Consider the following 12,502-nt stretch of genomic DNA (forward strand, 5'->3'; position numbering starts at 1 on the left):
TTTAGCAACTTTCCGTTGTTCCTGAGGAACTAACATGACATCGGTACTAACCGAGCTCCCTTGCTCGATTACCAGATCTTTTCTGTTCGGATTCTGGTTTCAAGCTGAGCCACCAACCCCAACCTGCATAACGACAATAAAGAACTCTTATCTTATCTATAGAACGTCATTACAAGAACTTTTCGTTGTCGTTGTCTTCCTCCACTTATCCGGGTCGCAGGGGCAGCACCCCAACTAGGGAGCTCCAGACCGTCCTCTCCCCGGCCTTCTCCACCAGCTCCTCCGGCAGGACCCCAAGGCGTTCCTGGACCAGATTGGAGATGTAACCTCTCCAACGTGTCCTGGGTCGACCCGGGGGCCTCCTGCCGGCAGGACATGCCCGAAACACCTCCCCAGGGAGGCGTCCAGGAGGCATCCTGACCAGATGCCCAAACCACCTCAACTGACTCCTTTCGATCCGGAGGAGCAGCGGTTCTACTCAGAGTCCCTCCCGAATGTCCAAGCTCCTCACCCTATCTCTAAGGCTGAGCCCGGCCACCCTACGGAGGAAACTCATTTCGGCCGCTTGTATCCGCGATCTCGTTCTTTCGGTCATTACCCAAAGCTCATGACCATAGGTGAGGATTGGGACGTACATCGACCGGTAAATGGAGAGCCTGGCTTTCTGGCTCAGCTCCCTCTTCACCACGACAGATCGGCTCAGCGTCCGCATCACTGCAGACGCTGAACCAATCCGCCTGTCGATCTCCTAATCCCTCCTACCCTCCCTCGTGAACAAGACCCCGAGATACTTCAACTCCTCCACTTGAGGTAGGGCCTCTCCCCCGACCCGGAGTTGGCAAGCCACCCTTTTCCGGTCGAGAACCATGGTCTCAGATTTGTAGGTGCTGATCCTCACAAGAACTTTTAATGTTCAAGTACTGTTATGGTACGACTCTTTTTCCAAACAATGGTTCTCAAAGTGAATAAAGATGAAGACGTTTAAATAAAAATGTCTGAAATGACTGATGCACATCATCAGGGAAATGAAATCTGAAATGTGCTCATGTACCACTAGAGGTACTCGTGCCCCCGCTTTAGAATCTGCTCTTGACCATGGAGGCTGCTGTGGTCCAGAAGCAGCCAGCCTAGCACATCAGGGTGAGATCTACCCTTACCAGGTCTACCAGCGTCCATGGACATAGATCAGTACCATTGCCTGGAGAACAGCAGTGGTCCAAACATCCACTGAAGATTGATGAGTGCTTACTTCACACACAAACATGAGTAGGATTAGGAATAACACTGGTATTAGGGAAAAACCCTGACCCAGTCCTGGCCCTGGAGGACAGGTCTCCAGCATGTTTAGTTGGTACTCACCTGATTCTAATCAGCAGGTGATTAACAGGCTCTGCTGAACAGGTGTGCTGGAGCAGAGAAAGCACACAAGCATGCTGAGAGTGGCCCTCCAGGGCCAGGCCTGACAACCCCTGGTCTAGAGGACGTCCCTCAGTTCAAGCACCTACGTTAGTTTCTGCTGCAACACACCAAGTTTGTGTTCTGACTCACCATGTTGGATCAAGACCTCTCACCTGTCAACAGGTAAGACACTCACTATAACAGAAAACGTCCCATGTCCACACCGATTAACAGTCACAGTAAAGACAACTTCAGAATAAATAGACTTTAATGAACTGTCTGTGGTCCCCGCAGCAGTAGAACCTCCATAGAACCCAAACTCTTGGTGGTTTAGCGACACATCAACTGTGACTGAACTCAGGCTTTTCTGCAGATGACATCTAAAAGCACATGTGAGTGTGGCTCTATCTAGTAACACACGGATGCATGATGAAAATCAATGAACCAGTACTGAAGAAAATTTAATTTATACCAATAAATAATGCCAGGTCCAGACCCATCAGAACAGACCAGAACACTCAGAGCAGCAGCTCTGACGCCTCATTGTTGAACTTTAAGGAATAGCCAACTGCTGTTTCCAGACACTCCACCAGGGAGCCTGCTGAGAGGAAATCCAGCTCCACCTCAATGAACTTGATGTAAATAGCAAAATGTTGTGGCGAGACCCGGCTGCTCTCACTGTCCTGACCTGATCCAGCCCCACGGCAGTTCTCCTGCAGGAAACGGGTCACACCAGAAGGCTCCCCACGAACAAAGTGTTTCCCAGATCCCTGAAAGTGCTGGAAGAGACTCTGCTGGATGGTTCTGTCCTCAGCTATGCCCAGATAGCAGTAGGTAACCGCTGTCCCGGTTCTGGAACCCGGGCCCACGGCCCCATCAAGCTTCTCGGACCCGTTTTCGGTCTCGCTATGATGTAAGCTGTCCTCTCCTTCAGCCGGGGAACAGGTCTGAGTGGGAGCGCTACAGGCCAACAATGTCTCATAACCAATAGAGTACAGACCGTGAGTCCTAGGGATGTCCCCTGGGAGGAGGTAGTGGGAGGAGGACCTGCTGCTGCCCGTCACCCGGGACTGACACACGGGGACCCAGTCCACCTCCAAGTGAAGTTCCAAGCAGCGTGCCTCACTGATTGTGATGTCCAAAAACTTGTAGTAAACATCCTTCCAGTTCATCTTCTGAACTTTGGTCAGGATGACTCGGCCCTCTGGCTTTTCTGGGTTGAAATACTCTCGAAGTCTTTTGCCCAGAGGGACCTGGGAGCTGATTTCTGCGTAGTGGTACCGTACGTCCTCTCGCCAGCGCGTGTTGTAGCCTACGCCGAAGATGGCCAGTTTGTTGGACAGGTGCAGCCGCGAGAACTCGGTCCACGTCTGAAAGCGCTCCCATTTTAACTGCACTGACTCCAGGATACGAATCACGGTCTGCAGTGTATCCCTCCTCCTGCAAACACAGTGACACACCAGGACTCGTGGATCAAAATGTTCCACATGCGGAGTTAACTCACATCCTAAACTAATCCCAGCCGGCAGGAGAATCTGAGAAGTTCTCCCTGTAGCCTGACCGGCTGTTCGAGACTTCAGAACGAGTTTGTTATGGGATTGTGAAACAAGCTTGGGATATTTCTGAACAAGATTCAACCCTAACCCTGGTCCTCAGGGCACACTGACCTGCATGTTTTCCATGTCTCTGCATCTGCACACCTGTTTGACATTGCATCTGCATGCAGGAAAGTGGGCCTTGAGGACCAGAGTTGAGGAACACAGAACTAGATGATACCTAAATCTCACTTATCAGAACTGTTAAAAAGAATACCGCTTTGGCGACACCCGGTGGTAGTACAGGACCCTTAAAGTATCTAACTTCACATGAAAAAGAAGTGCTGTAATAATAATAATGATGTGTTTCACATAGACTTCACAAACACCTGCAGATATCTGTCTCTGAGAGCCTGTCTCACTTCTCCTTCGTACCACAGAACTCTTTCATCCAATGCTTTCCAGCTCTCTAATGGGTCTTTTCCATTATTACCATCTAAGCATGGCTCGGCCCAACTGGCCATCTGCTTTAACTCTGCAGTCAGAGACGTGAGGGTTGCAGACTTCTCCAACTGGTGTCCCAGACCAAAGGGATTCCCAAATAGTTATCAGCATTATTAGGCGCACTCGGACTGTAGGAACCACATGGAATGCCTTTAACCTTTTCAGGAACCAGCTCCCTTTTGCGCGCGTTTGGACAGATAGAAACTAGGAACCTTTTCCCATAGTTCCTAGAACCATTTTAGCTCCTACTCTGAGGCTGGGACTTCCCGTTGTTCCTGAGGAACTAACGTGACATTGGTGCTAACTGAGCTCCCTTGCTTGATTAACAGATCTTTTCTGTTCGGATTCTGGTTTGTTTGTTTATTTAGAAACAGACTGGACTGCATCCTGGATACTCCTGCTGCCACCAACACACCTGGCCGAGATCCAACAGGTAAACCGTCTTAATGCATGTACACGTTTCGTCTCTTCTCTTGATAACGTAAGTTTGCAAAAGGAAATTGTCCATTTTGGGATTAAATCTCTGAGCTAAAGCCGCCGATAGCGAGCATATGTTTGTAGCAGGCATGTTTTTAATAAATGACTTTCAGAGTCAGAAGTCTTCTTTGTGTCAGAGTGATGTCCGCTACATGTAGTTTGTTCACTAAATATGAACTATTAGCTCACATTAAGCCTTTCTTATCCTCAGGTGTGTAATCTACTCCAGTTACTCAGGTGTGTAATCTACTCCGTTTACTCAGGTGTGTAATCTACTCCATTTACTCAGGTGTGTAATCTACTTCAGTTACTCAGGTGTGTAATCTACTCCGTTTACTCAGGTGTGTAATCTACTCCAGTTACTCAGGTGTGTAATCTACTCCGTTTACTCAGGTGTGTAATCCACTCCAGTTACTCAGGTGTGTAATCTACTCCAGTTACTCAGGTGTGTAATCTACTCCAGTTACTCAGGTGTGTAATCTACTCCAGTTACTCAGGTGTGTAATCTACTCCGTTTACTCAGGTGTGTAATCTACTCCAGTTACCTAGGTGTGTAATCTACTCCAGTTACTCAGAGCTGCACATGTTACACACCTGCTTAGACTCTATCAAAACCTGGATGGTGGGAGCTTTCTTCAGCTGAATGAAGATAAGACTGAGATCCTCATCTGTGCCCCAGACAAGCTGGTTCCCAAAGTCAGAGACTCTCTTGGTCAGCTTGCTTCCCACACCAAACTTAGGAAGAGTGAGGCTCCCTATACAAATTGGAAAATCCTGCTTTGACAATAACAAAGAATCCTCAAATGTGACTCAGTTTCTGGTGGAATCAAGTGGTCCTCAGTCAAAGAAAGGAAATTCTTTCATTAATTTCTTCAATGCTAAAATGTAAAACTTTACTTAGTTATTTTTTCCAGGTAGACTTACTGGGTTTGTTGAGACAGTTCTGCTTGGATCTGTAAAACTTGGTCTTTAGGTATTGGGATTTCCTCTAGATGAAAAGAGAAACAAAAATTAGTTCAGATTATAATCTTGTGTCATTGATAACTTTGCTCCCTAACAGAACTCACCAGTGTCCATGTCTCCTTCCTGGAAAGCTGAGTCCAGCACCTGGTTGCACCAGTCTTCCTGGGAGAAGTCTTCCAGTGTGCTGCCATCTGACTCCATCTCCTGATACAGCCCACTGCTGTTGATCAGAACCGGGGCGCAGCTCGGAGGGTCCCAGCCTCCCTGGCCAAAGACCTTCTCCAGCTGCTCTAATGTGTAGCTGCTCTTCCTCTTTCCGATGCCATGCTCCTTCACACGGCTGTAGCAGCGCCTCAGCGTCTGAAGGACAACAGATGAGGGTTTACCAACTGTGATCACATGATTCTAAAACTCAGTGAGAACACACCTGGGGGGCTCTGAAGTTTGCATACACTGCCTGGCCAAATAAAGTCTCCACCTGGATTTAACTAAGCAGACAGGCAGGAGCCTCCTAGTGGACAATGACTGCATGACCGATGATCTTTCATCTAAAACAAGTTATTTAACCCAACTGGTGCAATGAGCTGCTTCTCCCACGTGGAAAGACACATGTGGCGGTGGTGGAAAAGATGCTAGTGTATATGTTTATGTTCATTCATTTAGCAGACGCTTTAATCCAATGCGACTTACAATTTATAACCTATAGGGCATGTTGTGATCTGTGGGGGAAACTGCAGTACCCGGAGGAAACCCACGCATGCATGGAGAGAACACGCAACCACGCAGAAAGGCCGCAGCAGAGTTTCGAACCTGCAACCTTCGTGCTGCGAGGCACCAATGCTAATAACTACGCCACCATGCATAGTGTGTGTGAGAAGGGTCAGATCGTTGGCATCAAACAGAGAAAACATCTAAGGAGATGCAGAAATGACTACAACTGGGTCAAGAACTGTCCAACGCTTCATTAGAACTGGAAGGATAGTGGGGACCCATCGCCTTGAGGAATAAAGGTGGTTGGAAAATAACCCTGAATCCTTTTATCTGCACACTGTATTTGGGATAATGTGTCACACATCTGGCCATGGATTCATTTTAGTCCCTTAACCAGCAGGAGGCACAAACGCAAGCCTGATTGGTTACGTTTGCTAAAAGGAAAGAATATATAGTCTAGGCTGTTCTTTAGATGTTCATCAGACCCATGGGGAAACACGATTTGATGATGTGTAGTATTACCATGATTTCAGCTGCATGTGTTTAGTTTGCCTGGGTAATTAAAGTTGAGTTAATATAGATAGTAAATGCATTACCATTGTGAACATGTTATTGAGAGGATAAACTGTGAACAGCTCCTGCTTAGAGAACAGCACCCGTAAAGGCTGCGCCCACCTTCGCACTCACCTTGACTGACCAGCTGTGTTGGTTGATGACACAGTCGAGTGTGTGAGCAAACTGAAACCAGTGTGGGCAGGTTCCGACATACAGGAATACTTGTGTGTTTTTCTATAAAACTTTGTCTGCTTTAGATTGCTTCCTGAACAGCTTCTGTTTAGAGAAACAGGGTTTAAGTCTAAGAAGATTGTTGGGCTAAAGGCTAGAAACTCTAATGTTGTTTTGGTTTTTCTATTGGAGCTTCGGTCCATTCAGGTGAGCGTCCCACAGACGGGGAGGAGGGCAATGCTGTTCGCCTCCGGGATTATTGGCTGCGACTACACGACGTATGCAGACCAACGAGATGTAATGGTTACATGGAAATAGAAATTATTCTGTAAGGACTCAATCCTGGATTACTACTTCACAGACAAGCCTGTCCCTGGAAGGACCTAGATAACCTTTACACAATGTTTTCTGTATTTTTGAAGCTCATCAGGCGGTGCTGCAGCTAGGCCAGGATCCTACCAACAACTGCTCAGACAGCCAACGTATTGTTCGTGTCATGATCCGCAAGAGGCGCGTCAACAAACCCACACTGAGCGCAGATTACAGAAATTACAAAAGTACCATCCAGATAGGGCTGCAACAAACGATTATTTGGATAATCGATTAATCGGATGGGGTCTCGACACGATTAATCGATTAATCGGATTACATGGGGAAATTTTTAAAAACTGCTAGGGAAACGTTATTTCTCTCCTTCCTTCACTTTATTTAACACAACATTATTAGAAAACAGTTCAATAGCAGAAAAACAACATGCCATCACCTAAATTGTCTTATAAGGTGTATAGACAGAGACCCTAAGCTACATCTATCTGTGACCTAAAATGCTTGGTCCAAGTTAAACAGCTTAAGGGCAATTCTCATCTGTTTTGTTTGATCTCATCTGTTGACATTTATTTTAAATGTAATTAAACATAGGCTGTGAATTAATCAAAATTGATCACTATTTCCAAAAATGACTGAAAAAATACCAAATAAAACAAAAGTAAATGAATGCCATCCTCCTTGCGATGATGCCCTGGGCAACTGCCATAAAGTCACATCAAGAAATGCTGCTGATCATTCCAATGATCCCAAATAGACTCACATTAGGCCACATGAAAGCAACTGAACCCAAAAATATATTAACCAGTATATAACTGCACTCTCACACAACACGCCTGCAGCAACAGTTAGGACTCCTCCCTCCCTTTTAAAAGCGTTTTTGCTTCTGAGGACATTGTGGTTGTAAAACCACATGCTAGTAGTCTGGCCCCGGTGTGATCAACCAGTTTCTGCTGGAATGTGACGGCGGAACCAGGGCCAGATTAACACTTTGTTGTACCCTGGGCAACAATATTCAAGGGCTCCATCATCACAACCCAAGGATCACCATAATGTGGTCACATACAGAATATTTTACTGTAATATGCAGTAAATATACTCAATACTTGAATGCCTGACAACACGTAACCCGCCCAGAGTAACCTTTGACCCACCTTGTGTGGACTGACCAATGAGTGGACTGACCAATGAGGAGAGGGTCTTAACTTGAGGCCCTCTCTTCATTGGTCAGTCTGCATGAGACTGACTCTCAACTGACGTTCAGTCGTAGGCAGCGAAGCGTCTCTGTGCAGTGCAAAAGCCCGGGTGGACAGTTTGTTTAATGTAGGGTGATCATATTTCCATTTCCAAACAAGAGGACAGGGGATCTGTGCCTATGACGTCACACTATGGCAACGCCACACAAACCATGTTGGGACCCATTTTTTGTAAGAACTAAATTAATATCAGATTCTGCCAATTAAAGGGCTCTAAAACAATTCATATGTAAATATTTTGCATATTTAATGCAAAATCTAATTTTTCTGCTTTAGTGCTGCAACAAGGTTTTATTAATAATAAATTATTATACCTTTTGTATTACTACAGCATTGGTAAGCTTCCTGTGCACAGATTATTAAGGATGCTTGTTTCAGCTGTGAGATTAGACGATAGGATCAATGAAAAAATAAGTTGTCCCACACTCCATATAAACTTTCAGAGAATCCACAAATAGTGGCTTTCAAATGGTTTTGTTACTTTTTGCAAGTTTAGAAAAGCAGCAGATGAGACAGCATGTCTGATAATTTAGTTTTTCATCTGATAATATTAGAACATGTCAGTAATGTCTGAGGGGATTTTATAAACACCATATAACTAACACTACTGGAGAGGGTATGGATTACACAGAGGCTTCTGGGGAGCCCAGTTATTTGGGGGGGGGGGGGGGGGGGGCATTTTGCCTTGGCCCCCAAAATGTCTTGAAACGGCCCTGGGTGTGTGACTGAGTTTTGAAGGTGATCTGAATTGTATCAGATGTATAAATATGACATGTGTAGAACTTATTGTTTTTTACTGGTAAAAACGTGTAGTGGAGATAAATCTACCTACATTTTACTTTTCAACACTTTGTTTTGTTTTCTTGTTTTTATTTAACTATTTTCCTGTCCTGTCTGTCTCTCATCTTCCTGCATCTCCTCTTAATTCTCCAGAAAATCTGTTGCCTGGATTCTTACCTTTTCACCTCATCAGTTACTTTTGAGCAGATCAAAGGGATCTCCTGACCGAAAAGCGCAGAGCGCGTTTTCGATGCTGCGTCAGTGAGGTGACATCACCACAGCACAGGTGATGAGCTCCGCAGTAGCGAGCTTCAGGCACAAATAAGACAGAAAATAGAGAACATGTGCGGACATGAACGATCGTGTGCTAATTATAGTTTTTTGGTTGCGCCACTTTGAGAATGGACCGTGCGCTGGAAGCAGCTGCCTGGATCGCTGTGCAACAATGCGGAACCGGTTCGCAGCAGCGCAAGTCTGCCGGCTCTCCCTCGCGCTGATCTGCTGGTACCGGCTCTCCCTCACGCTGATCTGCGGCTCTCCCTCGCGCTGATCTGCCGGTACCGGCTCTCCCTCGCGCTGATCTGCGGCTCTCCCTCGCGCTGATCTGCGGCTCTCCCTTGCGCTGATCTGCGGCTCTCCCTCGCGCTGATCTGCCGGTACCGGCTCTCCCTCGCGCTGATCTGCGGCTCTCCCTCGCGCTGATCTGCAGCTCTCCCTCGCGCTGATCTGACTTGCTCTGGTCTGCGCGCAACGGCGGGCGGGAAGGGGGGGGGGGGCGCTTTTGGAAGAGTTGTGCGACACAACGAATCGATGACGCAATTCGTTGCCAACGCTTTTAGTAATCGATTTTCATCGAATTTATCGATTCGTTGTTGCAGCCCTACAACCAGAACAAACTGTCTGAATTACTAGAGTGTCTATCAGCTTTCACCAGCTGGCTAGAAGATGGATTCCTTCAGTTAAACTCTGAAAACACTGAATGTCTGACCATTGCCCCAGAGAGCATGGTTCCCCTGATTAGTCTAAGACTTGCTCATTTATCTTCTGCCGTCAAGACAAACTTAAGAAATTTGGGTGTTTTTGACCAATCGATGTCTCTTGAAGGCCACTCATTTGGTCGGAGGGACCGGTGGCGCCTGTGCTTGGCAGCCTCGCCTCTGTCAGTGCGCCCCAGGGCAGCTGCGGCTACTTCGTAGCTCATCACCGTCAGTGTGTGAATGTAAGAATGATACACACTAGTGTAAAGCGCTTTGGAGTCCTTACTCTGAGAGGGGCTACACAAGTGCGGGTCGTTTATCATTTATCATTGGTCTGAAACTGTTTTTATCACTTAAGAAATATCTCCAAACTGTGAAGGTTGGTGTCAAAATATTAACTTGAAATGGTTCTCCATGCCTTTATCTCCTCCCGTCTAGATTACTGTAACACACTTTTCACATGTTTTAACAAAAAAGCCCTAGACCGCCTTCAGTTGGTCCAGAACTCTGCAGCGAGACTCCTAACTGGAGCAAACAGAAGAGCTCACATCACTCCTATTCTGACGTATCTGCACTGGTTACCCGTTAACTTTAGAGTTCATTTTAGAGTCCTGACTAGAACTTTTGGGGCTCTACATGAGCTGAGCTCAGCTCAACTCAGAAGTAACACAGCATAAATGACCTCACTTGTGACTGTGCTTTCAGAAAAACAAGATGTGTGCATCTGCTGTTGTTGAAAGAGGCTTTTCATGCCATCTATGCCTACTCAATTGTAAACCTAAAAGGTTTTTCATGAAGGTAATTTTGTTATGCGGAGTGCATCATTCCCGTCTGCTGCCAGACCCACGCACTCCCATGTTTAAAGTTAAAGTCCCATTAGCAGACTTGAGAATCTCCCACCTATCAGCGAAATCTGCCGCTTTGAATCCAGAGTGGGTCATCTACGTGATTCAGATCCAGGTGTAGGAGACTTGTTTCATGTTAAGTCGGCATGAAACACTCAGGGTGACCCATTAGAATCAGGAATATTCATTAAAAATGTTGGACTCAGCTTTAAAAGTCACAGATTTACTAACTGGAGATGTTTTGTCTCCAAGTCTCTCCTTGGTCAGACTACGTATCGAAGTGTGTTTTTACAGAGTGGTCAACATCATGATCTATGTTCTAGAGCTGCCTCCACAGGCTGATCTCTAGAATCAGAACAGGATAATCTAGAGCTGCATCCACAGGCTGATCTCTAGAATCAGAACAGGATGATCTAGAGCTACATCCACAGGATGATCTAGAGCTGCCTCCACAGGCTGATCTAGATCTGCCCTCCACAGACTGATCTCTAGAATCAGAACAGGATGATCTAGAGCTGCCTCCGCTGGCTGATCTCTAGAATCAGGTTTGGGTAAAAGAGCTTTTCCTTTACTCCATTTTAAATGAAGACTTGATTCTATTCATTTTGACCTAGAGCATACTGCCATCCCACACCAGCTGGGCCACTCACCTGTGCTCCACACTCCGCACTGAAACACGAGGGTCTGGTTTCAGCCACCAGGTGAACATCTTTGATCAGAAACATACATTAGAAGCTGAACATGTTTGGGTTCAGACCCCATCCCTAAGCCATCCATCAACAGCCTGGTTAGGGGCTAACGTCACAGACTGACACAAAGTCAAAGGTCATCTCCAACCTGTCACCCACAGAAAACAAACATGACCTGTGAACGGACGAATGAATCCAAAATGAAGCTAGCTTGTCTGGAACCCTGAAGCCAGACTGCGGTTATGATCCAGACAGATCCTGGACGCTCTAACATGGTCCAAGCTTCTGATGATGACCGGGTCCGCCCTCCTCCTTACCTTCATCCTCTCCCTGCACTGGGACGGAGTCCTCTCGTAGCCTAGCTCCGACAGCGCTCTGGACACGCGTTCGTACATGGCGGGACCGGGGGCCTTACCGGAGAACACGGTCCCAGCCACCTCCAGCTGCTGCATCCTGGCCTCCGTCAGCCTCTCGTTGCCCCAGACCGCAATGAGAGCGTTAGTCTCGGACGGCGTCCATGACATCCCTCGGCAGGCGGTGAAGCTGTTTGAGGAAGAGGAGGCCGCCGTCCGGGACGTGAGCCCAGAGCCTGCATTCAGAGGCGAGGGGTCGGACTGGTACTGGTTACTTTCACTTAAATCCTCCGACTCGGGGGATGGCACCTCGTTTTTCGGTATTTTTAGAGGTCCCGTTATCTCTGCAGAGGGCTCAGCGGTACTGGACGCCGCCATGTTGCCTCTGTTGCTAAGGTGAGGGGGGCGGAGCGTACGTCAGGGGGAGGAGCCTGAGCTGTCTGTAAGGCATTAGTCACCCACCTTCATTAAATGGCTATGATATGTGGAACCGAGTTACATTAGATGCTTCATAATAACTCAGAATGTGTTCTGACCAGCAACCCCAACCCCCCCTGATGTCTTCTTCATTGGTATTATTGTTGATAAGCCCTCTGCACATGTTCTCATCAAACAATTCTAGTTTATTTATAAAATCTAGTAAGGCAATTTCTCTTCAATAGCATTATTATTGTGATTTTTTGAGTGAATGAATAGATCAGGACTGACTTTAATTTGATTGTACAAAATACATGCTCTCTCCCTCTTTCTGGAAATATTTATGATTTTTTTTATCTGTAAAAGTCTAACTGTGTTGGGAATAGGTCACATTATTTATTTATTTATTCATTTGTAATAAGCCAACCCCTGTAGAACTGACGTGTGTGTGTGTGTGTGTGTGTGTGTGTGTGTGTGTGTGTGTGTGTGTGTGTGTGTGTGTGTGTGTGTGTGTGTGTGTGTGTGTAGCATCCAGAAAGGGTCAATT

General features: G+C 46.6%; 1 protein-coding gene across 1 annotated transcript; it reads right to left on the bottom strand.

Annotated features, from left to right (window-relative positions):
* Positions 1 to 1,840: 1,840 nt before the first annotated feature.
* On the bottom strand, positions 1,841 to 12,038 carry msantd2 (Myb/SANT DNA binding domain containing 2). Its single transcript, XM_015960193.3, has 4 exons — positions 11,503 to 12,038; positions 4,982 to 5,237; positions 4,839 to 4,902; positions 1,841 to 2,838 (listed from the first exon to the last, which is right to left on the bottom strand). The coding sequence occupies exons 1-4, from the start codon at positions 11,914 to 11,916 to the stop codon at positions 1,917 to 1,919; spliced, it is 1,656 nt and encodes a 551-aa protein (XP_015815679.1). The 5' UTR covers positions 11,917 to 12,038; the 3' UTR covers positions 1,841 to 1,916.
* Positions 12,039 to 12,502: the final 464 nt, after the last annotated feature.

Source organism: Nothobranchius furzeri, chromosome 10 (genome assembly GCF_043380555.1).
Source record: "Nothobranchius furzeri strain GRZ-AD chromosome 10, NfurGRZ-RIMD1, whole genome shotgun sequence".
Taxonomy (NCBI): Eukaryota; Metazoa; Chordata; class Actinopteri; order Cyprinodontiformes; family Nothobranchiidae; genus Nothobranchius; species Nothobranchius furzeri.